The sequence below is a fragment of the Electrona antarctica genome (assembly GCF_951216825.1).
Source record: "Electrona antarctica genome assembly, chromosome: 8".
Classification (NCBI taxonomy): Eukaryota; Metazoa; Chordata; class Actinopteri; order Myctophiformes; family Myctophidae; genus Electrona; species Electrona antarctica.
The window spans coordinates 1,119,257-1,141,043 of NC_136789.1; the positions used below are offsets into that span (position 1 = coordinate 1,119,257).

The 21,787-nt window shown below is 40.5% G+C and overlaps 1 protein-coding gene across 3 annotated transcripts in view; it reads right to left on the bottom strand.

The window, feature by feature from the left end:
* nrxn2a (neurexin 2a) overlaps window positions 1-21,787 on the bottom strand; it is a 191,806-nt gene that overhangs the window by 138,119 nt on the left and 31,900 nt on the right. For all 3 annotated transcript variants that reach the window (XM_079508488.1, XM_079508487.1, XM_079508486.1), the window contains 2 exons: window positions 16,818-17,119; window positions 3,040-3,201 (listed from right to left, as the gene is read on the bottom strand). In XM_079508488.1, the coding sequence (XP_079364614.1) occupies window positions 3,040-3,201; window positions 16,818-17,119 (464 nt within the window). The remainder of the gene's footprint in view (window positions 1-3,039; window positions 3,202-16,817; window positions 17,120-21,787) is intronic.

Here is a 21,787-nt window from a genome sequence, read left to right on the forward strand (position 1 = left end):
TCGCTAAACTAATTTAGCATTAAGCAGAAGTAACCCATTTCAGTCCTCCAAAGACATAACGATTCACATTACGATTAGAATCACGATACTACAGTAGGTTCATGATACGATTTTTCACGATTGTATAAACAAATTATTTTCCAGACAAATCAATTTTTACAATACTGTGTTTTTTTACATGGCCAAAGCATTTCCGGGGGTCCCCAGCCAAATACTTTGAGAACCCCTGCTGTATAGTACTTGTTGCGACGAAGGTCGCAGTTGTTTTTTTTAAAAACATGTTTATTAAGATTTTTTTGTTTACAGGCATTTCAAGAATGTTTATCCAGAAATGAACAGATTGAAAAAATAGCAACAACATACAAAGACAACAAAACAAAACAAGAGACTTAGAAAACATATGAAGGTCGCAGTTAACTATGGAATTGCGCATTTCCCGTGTGTTAGTCACGCCTCCATATATGGTCATGCATTGTGACATCACACCTCTAATGTCCATATATGGTCACGCCTCGTGACATCATGCCTCCATATTTGTAACGCCTCGTGTCATCACGCCTCGTGACACGTCATGCCACCACATATGGCCATCTCCATATATAAAGATCACAACACTGACCTCATCTAACCCTGGATAACCATAATGGGGAAGACTGGATCATCACCTAGATCTGCATATATGGAGCCGGCCAGCAACTCTACATCTGATCTCAAACCTCAAACCCTTAGATTTCCATATTGAGCTGACCTGTTCTGACATTCCATAAGTTGATCCATCCCCACCCGCCCTTCCAGTTCTGACATTCCATATGTTGATCTGACCTCATCAAACCCTGTATACTCAATACACGCTCCATATATGGCCAGTACAGAATTAATTCCATATGTTGATCTGACCCCCCATGCCAAAGCGCCAGCGCTCGCCCAGCAGTCTGCCGTCAGGCAGATGTGAAGGGTGAGGTCGCTTCTCGCCCTCAGGGCATCTTACTGGTTCTATATACTGGTACAGTATATACTGTACTTGTGCACTTAGTAGTGCACATGTTATAATGTACTACTGTATACTACCTCTTGCAGAGCCACGCCATTAGAATCAGCCGTTTACTGATATTGTATATCAGTAAACGAATACATTTCAGAGTTGTGAAGTGATGATGGGGGATTCAAGGACAATACACAATTGTTTTGGTTTGGTCCCTAGTAGAAAATCATACATTGCTTCTCTGTGCCGTGTACTGTACACACTGTGCTGCAGCCTGACAGATACAGAACATGTACCTCCTTCACACACTGTAAAGAATCAATACAGATACACGGGGTGATTTCCTACATGCAGTACTGTACATGCTCTGCTTCTAGGAAGGGGCTGAGTGTGCTGCCTACTGTACGAAAGAGCAGATCGCGTTTCCAGTCCTCTGCTGAGGTCAAGGACTGAGCTCACACAGACTGTGTTCACAGTCCAGCTTTATCCTGCTAATCTTGTAGCTGCACTGAGCGTATAGACTCTGCTGCTGTGAAAGCATCTGCTACCACTCATTAACCTGGCATCCCCATTCTGGACTGGGCATAGGTCAGTAGGCGAAAAATAATGAAAGGCTTTCAAACTTTGTCACAAAATAGCAAATATATACAGTAAGTGGTTAATCTATCAATTCTTATTTTCAGTAATGGCCACCATTGTTTTTAGATTGTGACCTCCTCACATCAATGTTTGTCTGTATTCAACCCATGAGATAGTACAAGGTAACTTTTCTGACTTTAACCTGAATTCCATTGGAGCACATGTAGAGCCACGGGTGATTTGTAACCGGCCACGGGTGATTTGTAACCAGCCACTGGTGATTTGCAACGCATGTCGGGAGCGACGGTGTTGTCGGACTCACTCATGACTGTAGGTGTGATAATGCTGGCCGTTGGCCGGAGGCTCCAGGAGGTTGACAGGTCCACAAGTACCTTTCAGGCATTTTATTTACCTCCAAAAAGTGCAGTGCAAGTCAGTGACAATACAAAAATAAATACTGGCCAAAATAACGCTCCAATAAATAGGAAACAAAATACACCTGCTGGCTAAACTTTAAGAACACAAAGGAGGCTCTTGAGAGACTGTTACAGGCTATTTGTCCTTCGATGAGGTCCTGACTCACAGCTCTCCGCTGATGTCTCTAGCCTCAGGTAATACTGAACTCCCTTCACTTCTTCTTCGTGGGGTTTTATACAGGTGGGGCAAACCATCCCCTAATCAGCAAGTGACAATCAATTAACTCAACCACACGGCCAACTAAGGCCTACGAGTAATCTTCCACACTACTATACTTTAAAGGAATATACACTCAAACATATTTCACAGGCCCAATTCATTCACAGGGCCTAACATAACGACCAAACATAATACAGACAGGAACAAACACCCCTCCTCCTCTACAGTACTTGGCCCTCTCCAATCTAGAGAGGAGTGGAGACAGGTGACAAACATACCAATGCAACTTCAGTGTCAATAAATACAAATAAACATTTAAAACTCTTTCAACCATTGTGTTAATTACTAAAAATGTCATTTGTACAATATATATAAGACTTCCAGTCCAGCTGTTTGTCAATTGATCAAGTTGACTTAACTGTGGTCTGTTTGCAAGGTCCTTGGTATTGTCTAGGCCGCACGGGCTGCCCCCTGACAGTTAGTATGTCTACCAACATACAGTATTCCCCCCACATGTGTTCTATGCGTCTCGTAACAGGGCTGGAGAATCTCTGTTCTGCCCGAACCCGACCCTACCGACCCAACGTTTTCGGGCCAGAAAAAAGTTTGGTAATTGTTCGGGCCGGGTCGAGTCTCAGGCAGTCACAGTAGGGCCCAGTTAGGGCCGGGCCCTAATTTTCAGGCCCGTAGAGAACTCTAAATCTCTGCCTGTGTAAGTAAGACTGCGCATTTTGCCGCAATCTACATACAGTAGCTTGGCAGATTTTATCCTTCTCACAACATAACAGGATTCACGGTATCCATTAACATATCATTGTTATCATTTTAGCAGCAGTACTCACATCTTTCAAACAACCCATGAAGTTGTTGCTGACCGGGGAGCCTGGGAGGTCAGCTGTGCTGAGGCTGCCACCAATGTAGAAGAGGTCATCGGAGCCCAACATGGTGTAATCCTCCTGAGTGTAGCCTGTAGTGGTCAGGATCCCATCCACCAAGATAGTGACCTTGAGGAATCACATGGATGCAGAGAGAGAGAGAGAGAGAGAGAGAGAGAGGTGAGAAAAAAAACACAGCGAGGGAAGATGTCTCACTCAGTCACATAAGGGATCTCCATAAATATTTCACACCTTTTATTTATTTATGACTATGAGAGCTGGCGGTCCACCCCCCTTTGTATCGCTTTTTCGTTCCTTTTATTGACAGCACGAAAGGTGAGAGGGGGACAGTGTAAAGTGAGCATGGCAGAAATGTGTCTGCATAGATTTGATCCTCGGAGAGGCACTTGTAGTTCTGCAACTCTACCTTCCAAGTGGCTACAGGCACGATTTCTCTGCCTTTGTGTTAAGATGAGCTTCGCTTGATGTTGAATCTGCACAAATCAACGCGTTGTTTGCTATTATCAAAAATATTCACCTGTAATGGCATGCCAAAAATAAGGACCCCAGGTTGAAAGTGATCTTTACACACACAGGGCGTGTGGAAAAGAGTATTTTGCATCAAAACTATTCAAATGCCTAATTCATACAGCTTTAAGCCTATATCCGTTGTGAATAACTGTAATCCTTCCGAGTAAACCTTGCATTGCTTTACTGATGCGTAATATTTACGTTCTGTGTGGATGTACAAAATGGATGTACAAAATGTCAGAACCGATTCCTATTTTCGATTATTTGTTTTATTCATTTATTTTATTTCATATCTCTGGTGTCGGGCAGAAACCAGCTAACTCCAAAATGTTCATTTTTCAGGGGGAAAAAGAAAAAAGAAAAGAAAAGGAGACTATAAGAGACTTTTTTTTTTTGTTTTAATTATGAAGAAAACCTTATATTTTTAAAACAAAGCAATCCTGCCTCATCAAAGTTGGTATTGTGACTTTATCACATACTTGCATGAGAGGGGGAGGGGTGGAGTTAGCTGCTGACAAGAATAATAATTAATAAATTAATAAATAACAATAAATAAAAAGAAACCCTAAAGATACAGTTGTTCAATAGATAACATGGTGTCCTCTATACATTATACAGACTTTCTTCTGGGTGAATCTATGACACCAGTAACGATTTCCAGTACAGTAGGAGACTAAAGACATAATTTCTGGACATTTGTAATGGAAGAAGCTTATATTTCTTAACCCATTAAAAACGGGAAAGCATCTCAGGTCATTTTAGATTTTAGCGTTGGTTATTAAAAAATAGCAGATCTACAAGCTCAGAGCATTGAATAATTTTGAATTACAAAACAGTTTGAGAACTACTGATTTAGGAGGCATTTGTAGAATCAGCTTAAAGTGGACACCTCGAGACAATCAGTGTCATTTTGAAAATTCTCCAACCTCAATGGTAATCAATGTCAGAAAACAATATTTCACAACAGTTTATTCCAAATCAGCCTCTGCAATGTTAAGAGATGTGAGTGAGAGAAAGCACAGTGTCAATCAATGTAAATCGACTTCATCAGCATGGCAATTATGAAATGAGGGCTGAGAGACGGATGCTTTCAGAGGGAATAATTTCAAAACGTTTTAGCCAGTAATTAGAACAGAGTTTCATTTCAATTAGTGGGGAAAGGTGAACCTTGCTAAGTGAGGTTACGAAGGATAACTTTCAAACATTTCCACACCACAATTCCCCAGGCGACTATCTGAGTGGAGAGAGGTGCAGGCCCATTCACTTTGAGACGCTGCCCCATTATCACTGGCATTTATCAAATCCTCCCGACAGATAATAGCTTAACGCACACTTCTATTGCCTGCTGATGTCAGTTAAAGCTGGCGCTAAAGATTGAGGGCACGATTTGGAAGACGAAATTGATAGGAAACTGTATGTGTTTGTTGGTAGAGTGTACACTGTGTGTGCGCACGCGTGCGCGCGTGCGTGTGTGGTATGTGTGTGTGTTTGTTGGTATAGAGTGTACACTGTGTGTGTGTGTGTGTGCGTGCGTGTGTGAATGCACGGTGCGCCAGAAATACGTTATATATTGTATGGATACATATTTATGAATGAGGGTCAAAGAAAGGGGAGGCAAGCGTTGCAGATAGGACGATAGAAGTGTAGATAACATTAGCGATAGGACGAATTCCACCCTGACAAAATGAACCACCGGATCTTATAAAATGTTTCCAGTGTCTCTGTGGCAGGAGGTGCATTTCGCCCGTATCTACATGTCAGTGCGGTAACTTATCTGAGGGGAAAGCAATTTACACAGGGATCAAATGCATGGCTTGAAAGCAAGAGCGAGGCGGTAAGCATTGGATTGTTGCTCTACTGGGAGTAGGGCTAAGGGGGGCCAGGGGGGTAAGGAAATAAGAGGAGACGAAAGAGGAGGCTGAGAGTCATACGCAGGTTAGACTGATAGGTCAAAGGATCTGTTAGCAACACAAGGAAATCCTGTATTGGTTTGATGAATGTACTGTAATCACATAAATACACAGCTAAATCAAACTCTGAGAGTGTAAATATGGACGGGTGAAGGTCAATTTATATACACTTAACCACTTAAGCCCTAATAGATAGAACAAATGTCCTCACTATTTTTGTCTGGGATTCAAGAATATTTTCTTATATATTGTTTAATTGCTATAAATAACAAACAATTGGCCATGTCCCTACAAATTATGATCAAGTGGGATTCTTCGTTCAGCACACCTGATTAAGAGCAGATTTGGATGTTAACAATATATTGGTCTCTTAACAGAAAAGGGAGATAATATATTAGAGAAAATGAAGAGAATATCACTGCAATGTATTTATTTTTTACACATTTATGTACACAGGCTCTGAGCACATCAATTGACTTTGTTGTAAATGTGTCAGTATTATTCAGCTGTAAAGGTTTTAACTGTAGTCTCTGAGAAAGATGGAAAAGCCATTAAAATACAGGTAATCAGAGCAAAACCGTCATGGCGACCATAATGTAATCACAAAAAGACATCACTCTTCAGTAAGCACAAATATCACTGAAGTGGCATAGGAGACAAGGGAAGACAAGATAACAGCATACAGTTAATATGACTTTAAGCAGTCAAGTTAGCCATGCACAGCACAGTGTACAAACTAAACGGATATAACAATGACATAAACAGGGAGACAGAGGAAGTCGACAGGCTAGTACGCACATAAGTCAAATTGCATGCCAACAGTCAGACATGATTGCGTTTAGCCAGCATTTGAAGCGGCCAGTGAGTGAATTATAAGTAGTAAGTAAGTACTATAGTACAATGACATATTTCTAGAGGATAAGTGTTCGCAACCCGAGAGGCTCTTACTGAGAAGGATGTCTGACCAAAAGTGATTCGCCTCTAATAATGTCTCTTCACATGGCGGACCTGTTACTCTGAGTTCTTAGTGTGATGAAGGTATTAAGTGGAACATGTGCAAGGCCACTTTGTATTATCAGACTAGTGCTATGAAATCTTATGAAAATTTCCCAACGTAACCCCTTGAACACATCCCTATTCTGGGCATGTCATAATCGGGGAACAATTGGCGAAAATAGGCAAACTTTCAGTATTTTCTGTGAAAATATCTGTGGGATCTACCATCTGACTGAGCTTGTAGATTGGCTATTGTCGGCAAATAAATGTAAAGGGGGAAAAGGAGAGGGTCAAGGGTAGAGCCCTGGGGAGCCACGCAATGGTCAAAGATGTTAAATGGCCATATTTAGTTAAGATGTTGTGATGATGTTGGTTTGGCTTTGTAGTTTCTTATCTAATATAATAATTACAGTGTATACTACCTAGTAAATATGGCTGGCACAAATATGGATGAATCAGTATACAGTACTGTGTTAAGGTATACTGCGGTATCTTTCTCTCTCTCTCCCTCTCTCTCCCTCTCTCTCACACACACACACACACACACACACACACACACACACACACACACACACACACACACACACACACACACACACACACACACACACACACACACACACACACACACACACACAGTATGTTATACCGTAAAAATACCGTATACTACAGTATAACATTTTGGTAGCTATGGTACGGTGACATTTCAGAGGCACCAATAGCAAGTCGTTTACAATAAAGTTTATAATAATACACATTTAAATTGGCATGTTTTCATAGGTGTTGAGGTAGTATCTTAATCATCTTATGACTCACTCGCATTGCGGAGAAGTGACAAAGGGCAAAATACACAACATATAAATGTCAGCATTCCATAGACAATGCAATCGGTGGTATAATTTAGTATTATGCAAGACAATAAATGTCAAATCATTAAATGATATGAGCAGTGAACCCGTTCATCCAGCATTGTGATTTGCATTCTGTTTGGCTTATCATAATAATCCCTCCCATCAGGGAATACATGGATGATGATATGACCACTCTCACTTCAACCATTCATGCACGAGACGACTACTGAAGAAGTTGCAGGAGAACATCGGGTGGGCTCGGATTAAGTTTAAACCAAGCATTTCCAGAAGTCTGTCAGTTGTCAAAGGGAAGCTATCAGATCAGCGCTTTTACATCGGCGAGGAGCCCATACCAATGGTGGCAGAGAAGCCAATCAAGAGCCTCAGGCGCTGGTATGATGCAACCCTCAAGGACACAGTCCAAGTTGAACAGTTCAGACAGGATGCCATCAGCGGTCTTCAGAGCATCGACAAAACCATGCTCCCTGGCAGGCTGAAGCTTTGGTGTCTTCAGTTTGGTCTCCTATCTCGGCTGATGTGGCCTCTGACCATCTATGAGGTGCCGATCTCAAAGGTTGGCAAAATTGAGATATTGGTCAGCTCCTTTGCCAGGAAATGGCTAGGACTTCCCAGATGCCTTAGCAACATAGCCCTGTATGGGAAAACTTCATCCTGCTAGCCACTTACGATGTCCTACCATCACCACAGAACCTCAGTCAATGGTACGGAGAAGACCCAACATGCCCCCTCTGTCTATCTCCAGCAAACTTGAAACACATTCTGGTCGGCTGCAAGACGAGCCTTACACAAGGTTGTTACACCTGACGGCACAATCAAGTGCTTAAGTGTCTGGCAACGCCCTGCCTCCACTTTCATCCCATCCTACAGCTTCAACACAGTTTGTTCGTGAAGGCGAGAAGCTACCAAAGACCCGCCCATCAAAACCAGAGGCCGGACAACTGGGAGCAGCAAGGGACTGGAGGCTCCTGGTTGAACTGGAGCACAGACTCTGCTTCCCAGCAGAGATTGCTACGACCAACCTCAGGCCGGATCTGGTGCTTTGGTCCCCTTCAATTCGAAACGTCTTCATCATAGAGCTCACTGTACCCTGGGAGGATAATGTGGGCGAAGCCTTTGAGCGCAAGAAGCTTTGTTACGCCGAGCTGGCAGCGGATGCGGAACAACGTAGCTGGAAGACCACAGTTCGCCCTGAGGAAGTGGGCTGCCCCTGAAACCTGTGAATCACCTGCCCAATGGTGGACGCCAGAAATGTCATGGAGTCTTGGATGAACTTTGTTCATTGTCACGCTAATGACAGGCTCTGGTGCCACATATACCAAACCAGTAATTTGCTGCACTTACTGGTAGACATTGCCTCACCCAACGCTTTTGTTTCTGATGTTTCTGATGGTATAAATGGATTGTTTATAGTTATACCATCAGAATCCCATTCAGGTATGCGGTCAGGCGCAAGCTTGGTATGATTGAAAAACAAATGTGTTCAGGAAGAAAAAAAACATTACAAAAAACATAGTCATTCAAACAATGTTGTTTTTCATGCCATGCCTGTGTACCATATCGAAAGCCAGGATAGGAGACAAACTGAAGAAAAATAAATGAAAATAAATAATAAGAAAGGGACACACACACACACACACACACACACACACACACACACACACACACACACACACACACACACACACACACACACACACACACACACCCTTTGCTGTATCAACTCAAAATATCACTGGAAATACACATAATACTGAGAGGCACGAAGTTATAGGTCCTCAAAATCCAATCAAATGATACTGAATTTCTGAAGAAGCACAAAATCTAAATTGCAGTTTAGTACCCAGGTATCTCATCACTTGAAAATGCAGCAGTCTTGGATGTTGCAGGAGTAGACAAGATAATATTCGTCTCACTTAGCCAGACATTTCTCCACACTTGGTCTAATCACAGGTCTAGCACAGGAAAAGACTGAACCTATTATCCAGCCTAGACCGAGGGGGTGGAAAAAGAAAAAAGAAAGAAAACAAGATTATTTCCATTACTGGAAATAATTTAATAAAGCCTTAGTTGTACTTATTTTGCACGCGGAGTTAAGCACTAAAAACTACAGATCTACAAGCTCACAACGCGTCATAACCATGTAGATCTCCTGTTAATGGGGCGCTTCAGAATAGTGTGAGAAGGGAGGGGATGATGATACAGAAGCCATATGCACGGGCCCGGGGGAGACAAGGCTGACATACTGTTTGGTAGCATAGCGTTAAAACCAAGTTGGAGTACAGACAGGACCGCAATGGATACATCACTGCATCCCGGAATTCCCAGGAGTATTATGACTTGCTATCATTAGCGAGGATTGCGAACAGAGATTGTTGGCACAATATGATATTTTCTGTCCCATTGGCCCCTTACTCGGGAGTCAAACCCAGGTCCCCTGCATGATCGCCCACATTTCTGCTGTTCTTATGCAATATCACTTGTCAACTTTAGTACTGGTATTCCCTTTTATTTAAATGCTACTGTATTTTAGTCTGTTCTTAAAACAGACGGCGTGTATTATTGTGTGTGTGTGAGTGTGAGTGTGAGTGTGAGTGTGTGTGTGTGTGTGTGTGTGTGTGTGTGTGTGTGTGTGTGTGTGTGTGAAAATAAATAGTAAAAAAGGGGGATACACACAGGGATGCTGGCCTGGTAGTATTAATGCAAAAATATGAAGGCTTACTACAGTGGCTATATTACAAATTAATAATGCAAGCACAACTCCAATTGCACTGCACTGAAAAGTTCCTTTACATTTGTGGAGAATACAGCCTTCACAAAAATGCTCTTCATGCTCTTGATTCGGTTAGCATAGGTAGGCATACAGTACAACACATGTGTTTCATACCTATGCCAACTAAATAAAAGGGCATGAAGGACATTTTCTATGGAGGGCTAAAACTGCTATATCTAAAAATAAATAAATTAATGAATAAACTAAATAATAAATAAATAAATGCAAAAAATAAATAAATAAATATGCAAAGAAATATATAAAACTATAATTATATGTATTTATGTGACTATTTATTAATTATTTGTATTGATGTACACATTTAAATACACATTTAAATATGCATTTCAATTTACATTTACATATGCATTTAAATGTGTATTTCAACATTTAATTACACATTTAAATACGCATTTAAATGCACATTTAAATGCACGTTGAATTGCACATTTAAATGTGCATTTAAATGTGTATTTCAAGCTGCTTTTCCCAAGGGTGTATTTCATGAACCGTATGTTAATGAGGGGGCGTGTCTTGCCTATTCAGCCATTAGCAATCAAACCCAGAGCAATCAAACACCACAACAAAAAACGCCAATTTAATTTTAGTTTAGGTTTAGTTCGTTTTGAATATATTTTTTTTTATTTGAGTTATTGGCATTCAAATTTACTTAAAGGTGCAGTGCAACAGAAATGGTGGACTTTTATTTTGAAGTTTCAAACGGTTTCAAGTTGAAACACCGGTCTGAAGTTTCTGAACCAATCAGAGCGTCGCATCCCTTCAGGCGATGGGACGGTAGCTAGGGACGGTAGCTATGCTATACGCAGCAGCGCATGCTGTGTGTTTGTTTACAAATCAGATAGACGGCCAGCTGTACCAGTTTACTGTTGTGTGGCTTATTTCTACCCTATAATGTTTTCAGATACATATTTTAGCGTGATGATTAAGTTGAAACCGAGTAATACACTGTCTGGATGTTATACATCCACTGTCTGGATGGAATAAAAACGGAGGATTTCTGTAATCAATAGCAGCTGTGCTGCACGGATGCGCACATATGGCTTTTATCGATGTGGGCCTCAACACGTCATCACGCAGCACGTTTTCAGGAAGTAATAAAAAATATATTTTTATGGACTTTTGATATAAAAACACAGAAATGAGAATTTGCCCATTTTTTTGGCATCAATTGTTAGGTATGCCCATATGATGACCACGGATATGGTCTAAAAGTGTGAAAAACGTATTTTTCATTTCACTACACCTTTAAAGTGTCCAAAGTAAAAGTACTCATTATGCAGAATGCCCCTTTTAAAGTTTTCAAATGTATACAAATCTTTTGAAAATAGTATAGATCTCCAAGCTCACAAGCTTGTAGATCGTCTATTCTTTTATAGAGGGACAGACAGTAGGCTGACAGGAAATGGGGGAGAGAGATGGGGGAGTGACATGCAGTAAAGGCCGTCGGAATTGGGAGTCGAACCCGCGGCACACTGCCAGACTCGGACAACCAGCCAAGGTGTCTGGACCGCTGAGCCACAGCCCAGGCCTGTAGATTGTCTATTTTCAAATGCCCGAAATCTATAGAGCGTCGCAGTCCCGCCCCCTTTCATGACGACGCCAGGCCCAGGAAATGATCATTTTTCCCATAGACATTTCAAAAAGTATTTATTTAAAGACAGTTACGCCGCGGACAAAGCCAACTCGAGTTGTGACAAATCATGACAATAAACACAATATTTTGGACCAAACAAATAATTACAAAGAAGAAAAACAACAAAAAAGTGTTTTTTCTTCTTTCTAATTCTTTGTTCGGCCCAAACATTTTTGTTTGTTGTCATGATTTGTCACAACTCGAGTTGGCTTTGTACGAGGCTTAAAAGGTCTTTAAATAAATACTTTTTGAAAAGTCTATGAGGAAAATGAACAGGGAATCATTTCCTGGGCCCTGATAAGGGGGCGGGACTGCGACGCTCTATACAGGGCTATTGCATGTATGTTTTGTAATAATAATCCAAATATACAAACTAGGTATGTAGGCTACAATTTTGGGATTGATATTGGAAAGTATTGATATTGGACAATACTCAAGCAAAGTACAAATACCTCAGAATTGTACTTAAGTATAGTACTTAAAGGACTACTTCACCACTTTTCAACCTGGTCCTCGCTAATATTCATGATAAAATGGCACCATTTTTTTCTACTCAGTCTGTGTCTCATAGGAGGGCTGTGGGCAGTTCAGAAACCCGTCCACCAGTGACATCATCGTTAGGCAGAGTTTTTTTTTTAAACAAGATTTTTTTTACAAAAATGTTTAGATTTTTATTAGATGGCTTCCATTTTCGCATTGCAACTTTTCAGGACTAGAAAGCCTGCAGTTTCTATTCTATTGGATTCCCCATCGATGATATCACTGGTGGACGGGTTTCTGAACTGCCCACAGCCCTCCTATGAGACACAGACTGAGTAGAATTTATCATGATTATTAGTGAGGACCTATTATATGAAGATGGGTTGAAAAGTGGTGCAGTGGTCCTTTAAGTAAATGTACTAAGACTTGTTTATATCAGGGTCCCCCATTTTCAATTCATCAGAAAGATGGGTAACAGGGTTACAGGTCAAGTGGACACTAAGTACAGCACAGCACAGCACAGCACTACTCACTCAGGACAGACCATTTTTTTCAAAAGGTCAAACCACTCTCCACAGCTTTAAGAACAGTGTTCTTTTCTTCATCGTGTTTATTGGAATAGTATCCATTCAGTGTTGGAAAGTTGTAATCCACAAAATTACTTTAAAAGCGTATTATTTCCATGGCCATCTCTGTCCTTTTGTCTACTTTCTACTTCACTTTCTATATTGAAGTGATTCCTTTGAACTTTTCAAAGCATTAAAGACAATAGGCCTATCTCACAGCCCCCTTTCCACGCCCACTTCCGGTAGATAGTGGTGTCATTTAACATTAGGCATTACCACTTTTTTTCTCTGGAGAATCTAAGTACATTTCCTAATGTTAAAATGTCAAAGACCGATAATAATATGAAGAAAACACAATGGTATAACAACTCAAATAAGTAGAATAAACCTTACCTTTACAAAACGGTAGTTTGTGGCTTGTGAAAATACCTCTTTTAACATGGAAGCCTATGGACCACTATCAACAAAAGGGGGCGTAAAAAGGGGGCAGGGAAATGCTGTGAGATAGGCCTATGATAGACAGTGGCAAGAATTGTCCTATTGACGTCATCCACCGACCACCGATCATTATAATAATAAAAACAGACTGCAGGGAGAGTTTTCCAGGTGCAGTCATAGGCATGTTCTGTATCCGCCACTGTTAGGTATCCAAACCTTGTTAAAACAGGTACCAGTTAGGCAGTGTCTTTATTAAAGTGTTAATGTCAATTGGCATTTGGGAAATTGCAGCTCTCATCATGGTATGTTAGCACTACTACTATGTGTAGTGCTCAACATCAGCAAGAGTACACATGTTAACAACGAGAATCTGTATGCTGGAATATTCAGGGGGAGCGACAAAATAGCAGCCAGGAGAATGAGACTTGCAGGACACTGCCAAAGACACCAGGAGCTGCCAGCCAGCAAACTGGTGCTGTGGGAACCAGCACATGGGCACCGGTCACGAGAACCGGGATGGAGAACCGGGATGACTGGAAGCAACGATGGAATGCTTGTCTGAGGACGACCTAGAGAGAGACTGAGAATAAAATGTAGGCTACTGAGGTCAAAGGTAATAATTACCTTTGACCTCAGTAGCCAAAAAACTGTGACCCTGTACCTAGTGCCCAGTTGTCCAGGTGGCCAGTTATCATACCCCTAGGTGCCCAGTTGTCCCACTGAGAATTACTACTGAGAATAAAATGTAGGCTACTGAGGTCAAAGGTAGGCTACTCTAGTGCCCACATATCCCTAATGCAATGCAGTTCCAAGTGCCCACTCATCCAAGGTGTACAAGTGACCTGTCCACTTAGTGTCCACTTGACCTGTAACCCTGTTACCCATCTTTCTGATGAAAATTATGAACATGGGGGACCCTGATATAAACAAGTCTTAGTACGTTTACTTGAGTACTGAAGTACAATTTTGAGGTATTTGCACTTTACTTGAGTATTTCCCAATATCAATACTTTTACAAATCTCAAAATTGTAGCCTACTTTGCCTCCATTACATTTATTTGAAAACTTTTGTTACTAGTTAGTTTGTATATTTGGATTATTATTATTAAGTTACATGCAATAGCCCTATATAGATTTCATGATTTCGAAGCTCACATGGGCCGCAATGCGACACTTTGTGAGTTTGGAGATCTACTATTTTCAAAAGATTAGTATACATTTGAAAACTTTAAAAGGGACATTCTGCATAATGAGTATACTTTGGGTACTTTAAATACATTTTGATGCCAATAACAAACTGCGTGTGTGTGTGTGTGTGTGTGTGTGTACGGTTGTAATGCACGTAACTCGCAAACCGTTTGACCCACCAATCAGGCTCTGCCAGTGGGCCGAATTGATTGCCAAATTTCAGTTTGTAGTCTTCACACACAGATCTCCATGTGGGACACCGGCTGACTGGTGCTATGCCAACGTATATCATTAGGTTCCCAAGTTGCATCGTTCCCAAGTAGGCCGGTGGCCGACTGCAACGGGCACGTACAGGTCTAGTATATTCAAAACAAACTAAAACTAAACTAAAATTGGATGGATGGGATTTTTTTGGTGTTTGATTGCTCTGGGTTTGATTGCTAATGGCTGAATAGGTCAAGACACGCCACCTCATTAACATACCGTGCATTTAAAGGTACATTTAAATGCACATTTAAATGCGTATTTAAATGTTGAAATACACATTTAAATGCATATTTCAATGCACATTTAAATGCATATTTAAATGTACATTTAAATGCACATTTAAATGCATATTTAAATGTGTAATTAAAAGTGTAATCGAACGTGTATTTAAATGTGTATATAAATAAAAATAGCAAAGTCACATAAATACATTTAATTATTGATTTAATATATTTCTTTGCATATTTATTTATTTATTTTTGCATTTATTTATTTATTATTTCAGTTATTCATTAATTTATTTATTTTTTAGATATGGCAGTTCTAGCCCTCCATAATTTCCGCGAGTGGCTGATATTCTTTACTACATTGGCTACCATTGTAGCAAAACAATACAAACACTTAAAAGTGTTAGAGCAACATTAGAGTGCCTCAAATTGCGGTGCCTTTTCATTTAATATAGGTGTATATAATGTGCTTCAAACTATTTCTGTTTTTCATATTCCTGTGTAAAGTGCTCAAATCAGCAAGTCAAATTAGAACATGTAAAGCCCTCCATGAAGGACACTTTTAATAATCTGGCTGGCTCTCAGTGTAAGGTGCGTACATGTAGGTGAGCTGCTCCCAGTGGTGTTTGGTGGTACATTTGGAGAGCAACTGGAGAGTGGTCAACACAGCAGTGTTGCTAATGCAGCACATCATTTGTACATCATGGCATTTATATTAATTAGTTCTAAAAAGAGAGAAGCTACTAAACTTACATTGATGTTTTGTCCGATGGACAATGTTTTTAATCGTAAAACCGTGAAGCCAGGTTTGACTTAAATGAAACACTACAAACATAAGAGGAATACTGCTGTGCAGCCAACAACAACATATCATGACAGGTAACGTGATGACTAATGCACTCTGATAACCCAATTTCTCTTGTATGATTGCTACAATATTGGTTCACCTCACTGTCATCAGAATAATACAAAACAATAGCTGACAGCTAATTGTTTGGGTGCCTCAGGTGTTATATGGCACAATACAATTTCTGACAACGCACTAAGTTGAAATGGCCAATGCATTAAGGCGTGATAGCAATGCATGGATTAAGTCTTTTGTGTTGTCCATCTACAATTTAATAGGAATCTCACACACACACAATAAAATCTGAACTCAGACCATGATTCTTAATGACAATGCCGAAAAAGCAAGTTGCATATTACAGATACACTGCAGTCAATTCCAACAAAGAAATATACTTAACAATGCAGTGGTCAATGATCTTTGAGTTACGAGTTTTGTGGAAGAAAATGGAAGTTAGGCTCCCATAATAATACTATTACTATACTAACACTCATTAGTACCCAGAATAATAGGAAATATGGCAGAAGTTGTTCTGCATGTACTCACAATCATGGTAATTAAATGCTCATTAAGTGTACCTTAAGACTTTGTGCTTTGATTCACTGAGGTACAAATTATGACAAATGGAGAGCGAGCGAGACAAAAATAATTGTGATGATAAAGTAAACATTGTAATTTGCTTGTTTTTCATTAGCTTTGTTTTCCAGTTTTGGGAGATGAACTGATAAGTCACATGCGGAAACTAATTAAATCACAGCATGAGGCATGACTATATACTGTAACTGGTCTCTCATGAATGCGTCCAATAGGACAAAATCTTGGCAACTAAGTGGCGCGACCTAATGACCGTGTTGCTGTGAAAACGATGCTGAAATCCTCCCCCCCACCTTGATGAAGTGCAAGCTACTAACTACAGTATTGTAATGAATTGAAAAGCGTATGGAATCTGGATGCGATGAGTGAGTGAATGAGTGAGTGAGTGAGTGTGAGTTTTTGTACCTGGCGGAGATTGCGCGTCACACGGACATCATGCCAGGCATTGTCATTGAACTTGCCATTGGCTGGTTCCACCAGCGCCTCAAAGGCACCGGAGCCCAGGTTGATGACCAGCCACACCGCACCATTCCTCAGGGATAAGTTGACGTAATCGGCCGACTTCCCCGTGTGAAGCAGGAGGCCATTCCTCTGCAGCGTACGAAAGGACAGCGTGATCTCATCCAAACTGCTCTGTATGGGTGTCTGAGACAGGTTGTAGCTGAAGAACTCGTTCCCTTTGAAGGTGGCCACAGACTCCTCCTGCCCTGGGGAGGAACAGCAGGAAGGACAGACATCTCAGAGACCAACATTTCCAAATCGTTGGGTTCAAGTTTAGCTTACCTTTATCAACAAACGTACTGCCATGTTGAGGAAGAATGGTGCATTTAGTAACTACTCCTGGACTACATTGGATGAGAAAACATGGAGATAGAAATGCCTTTCAACAGTAATCTCATAAGTAGCGATCTAGTAGTTTTTCCTCACTTGTGCTAATGCTGCACTTCCTAAGAGAACAAATGCATCTCAAGTTATGCAGTAAAGAAGGCATACACTATACCGATGACTCTCTCCCGAAGGAACAGAACCGAACAGTTGGTCTTGAAATAACCTGACAGGGAAGTGGACAAAGAACAAATTCAGGGCCACCCTGGTGTTCCAACCAATTATTATGTGTATCACATACTGTACGGTGAGCAAACACCTTGCTGTAACACTATGGGTTTGCATCCAGTTCATGACCTGTGTTGTCTCTTCTCCACACTCTCAACCTTTCTTTTAGTCTGTGAATGCCGGTACAATGTTGTTTCTGAACTGCTGAGTGGGCTATTTCAAAATAACAAGGTCAGGCATCCCAGGAGCCTGTTGCTGTTGAGATTTAATTTGAGTCTGGAGATTTGGGTGATATTCTGTGTGTTACAGTGCGTACAGTAAGCCTAAGTGTACAGTATGTGAAGTGGCATTACCCAGAAGAATGTACAGTACTTGTAAGTCTGAATGGTGTGGATAGATTGGTTCTTGGATGCCATCCTTTTTTGCTGAGTCCTCTGAAAGTGTTTTGGACCTAATTCAATGAAACCTCTTTGATGGGAGGTGTAAGCTGTGAAAAAAGCTGCTCTGAGCCACCACTGTGCATCTCAAACATCCAAGTATCTGGACAAGGCATAGTCAAGTCAACATTAAATCCAGTGCATTGGCAAACACCTGGCCTTTAAAACAGTTTCATGACCAATGTATTTTAAACCAAGATATGTTTTGTGCGGTGCAAAAACAAAAGAAAAAAGTCACAGTATATTGATCAATGATTTAACACAAACAAATATTTAAAATTTAAACAAGGCATTGAACATGCAGTCAATTGTCAGAAAAACAAAATTGTTCTCTTTTATTTGAGATATCTTTAATGCTCATGAAATAATACACTTCTATGAGACTAAATTCCAGTTCTTTTTTCAAATCCTTATACAGTCGATTTATAATGTTTTTGAAGTTTACAATTCAGAAGTGAGAAATCTGATAATGATTCACATTTAATAGCAAACTTACATGCAGGCCTTTATTGGTTATTAACAACTGCTTAGGTGTTGTTGTTGGGTCATTTGTCAAGTACATTTGCACATACCTGAAATGTATCCTCTGCATTTAGCTATCCTATTAGGAGCAGTGAGTGGATGCTATTAATACTGCACCCAGAAAGCAATTAGGCGTCAATGTCATACTCAGGCACACTTCGACACACAGATTGGGTGAGCCGAGGGTCAAACCGGTGACCTTCCGATTCCCAGTTGGCCTCTCTGCCCACTCAACTACACTCTGCATTAAAAACATCAACAACCTGGTGAAAAGCGTTGTATGGATGTTGATGTTGTGGTACAGCCAACACACATCTAAGTAAAACTTCTCCAACATGAAACCATTAAACTAAAGCGTATGCACACATTAAGTGGAACCACAGCAGTGATGCAGTGGTACATATATAGAGTATAACACAATAACAGATACTTGTCTGCTGTCAATATTCCTTCAACTTTAAATCCTGGCTTATTGTGCATGCATGCATCATCTGAAGTTTTCAATTGTCAAGTTGGATAAAGCACATTAGTCCTGGATTTGCTTACATTGTGGTCTTTGTTCCTTCACCTTTGGTAATTAATGACATGCATCATGGCATTACAAGTAATTAAAAATCATCAGGAAAGCTGATGGTTATTGTACAGTAGATTAAATAAGCATTTTCATCACGTCAAGGCTCCTGTCATCACCATTACAAATGCCTAGTGTAAATGTCTTTGGCTACAACGTGGTTGTCAATTACGCCACATTTATCTCAGCTTCCAAAAACCCAATATGGTCTCTTTTGTTTGTGTAAATTCACCATGGAAAAGTGTGGAGCCTTGCCAATAATAATCCTCTGGCAAAACAATGAATGGAACAAAGAATAACTTTCACTTAAAGAACCGTGAAAATCATAACAAGAGCATCTTCCTAATAGCATTGGCTGTGCTTAATCGTTGCCTGGAGTGTTTTCTCACCGTTTGAAAAGAACTTGCATTTTGCAATCAATGATAACTGTCCAGTATCTGCCATTAACTGATGCCTTAAATTGTGCCGTTGTATTACATGTACACCTCCTTAACTCCTTCAGAAGTGGGGAACAGATTCTGACAGGTGTTGGGGGGGGGGGGGGGGGGGGTATTTGTGACAGATAAGAAGGTTGAAGCAGTAGAATAACTTACAGTATTTAGAAGCATAATTTTAGCAGCATACGCATCAGCTTCAAGAAGCTCATATGGGTGAATAATGTTATCTTTTGGCTTGGTTCAACCCAATCACCATTTCTCAAAGTGATAAACTCTATCCTTAAGCTAGTCTCCATAGTACCAAGACTTTAATCTATTATGTCATACTGATGTACAGCCCAGGGCCTCTCCAGTGATGATGAATGGCTGAATGTCTTTGGGGAATCGTACAATATTTTTCTCAGAGCTTTTCTGTCCAAATGACGCTTGTAGGAGTGTTATCTGTTCTAAAGCAGAAAATGGACCCTCAAGCCCAGAGAAATCTCACAAGGGTTGCTGTGGCAGTCCCTGTTGATTCCATTTCTAGGGTGTTGGTCACCAATGTGACACAGGCGCAGTGCCCATTCAATGCACCCTCTCAGACAAATAAAACAGAGTGAACAGGGGTTAATTCTGTGGGTTATATAAATATCTATCCAATAAAAAGTATTAACAAGAATTTGTGACTAAACAATAACTACACTGGATCCATTGGAACAAAGTTTATAACAGGTAATATGGCAATATGAAAGTGTACCCCTCCAAAAATTGGGTATCAGCACATCCCTGGTGTGACACTGTAAACAACACTAGTTCAGTCTCTTATGGAGAGAGAAGTGTGAATGTTCACAAAATTAAATGCAGCATATCACATTGTTGGTGTCAGGAAGAAAACATGTAGATTCCATCTTTTTATGCTTATTTCATAAATTAATGTCTATTAATTTTATATTCATGTATGGACAGTGTTGTGCAAAAGTAGCAAAAATAGTAACAGGCACTACAAGCTCTGCAAGTACAGTAGAAATGTTCAATTATAGCAGAACTACTGTCAGTAGTTCTGCTATAATTGAACATTTTAGTCTATAGCATGACCAAAATAGGGATGCCAGGTTGAATGTGTTTGTGGGGTTTATAGGTATTTAACCACTGAAAGGTATTAACCTGTTAATAGAGCACCGAAGTCCTGGCGTCACTGTCAGTAGAGGGCGTCAGTCCCCAGGTTCGTGTACTTTTTATTTGCATTGTAATCTCCATAGGGGGATTTTAGATCGCCTCATATAAGAACTGTGTTTGAAAAAGAAACCGATCACCCCATATGGATATGAAGCATCGACTGAAGGTGGAACTGTACAAATATACCCAACGAGTAACAAAATAAGCGTTAGAAACGATTCAAACAACCCAGAGACTACATTTCCGGGTAGGCAGGGTGGCTGCATCTGCCCGTCGCACAACAGAAACCGAATGTTAATTACGTTTATTTTAATTTTATTGATATTTAATGTTTCGTGGTTAGTACGAGTCGAGTCACCACCAGTTGAGCTTACGTCAACGAGGAATCTCAGGAACGCAATGTGTTGACAGCTGGGCATGACGTATATTAGCAGCGACATTGCCTTCATATGTAGTTTCAAGGCTTTTGCGGCCACATTAATTCCATTTTCTCCAGAAACTGGCTGTATCAAATATGAATGGACATCATTAACGACGCACAGCCACTCCCCTGACAGAAAGGCCGGGGTGGTCGGTTTATTTTTCAAACACAGTTCTTATATGAAGCGACCTAAAATCGCCCTATGGAGATTTCACTGCAAATAAAAAAATACATGAACCTGTGTATAGGCGCCCTCTACTGAAAGTGACGTCAGACTTCGGTGCTCTATGGTACTAAATAATAACATAGCATTGCATGCTAGCATAGCATTGTTGCACCTATAGGGTGTTGTTAACACACACTTACATGCTGTTTTACAAGCTGAAAACATTGTGAGGGCTATCTGTAGTCGAAATCAGCAAAGTACTGTAGAATTTCGCGGTACAAGATAAACACCTGTCCTTGTGAAATACAAAATCGACCAGTATGCTTGACATGTGATAGCCTCTTAACCGTGTGTTCACTATGAAGAAGGAAAAGCGAATGAGCACGGCTGTAGTATCACCTCTGGGGAGGGACTACCTGTCCACTGAATAAGATTTTGGTCGACAAAAAAAATATTTCGGCGAGCCTTGAGGGTGTCTCTTATTTTGCATGCTGAAATTACCGATCCACAAGCTCACAACGCGTCACAGTAGATCTGCTATTTTCAAAGCACAACACCAGGGAGAAACCAAACATAAAATTACTTTCTCCACTATAGTCCCTCTCTAACATTT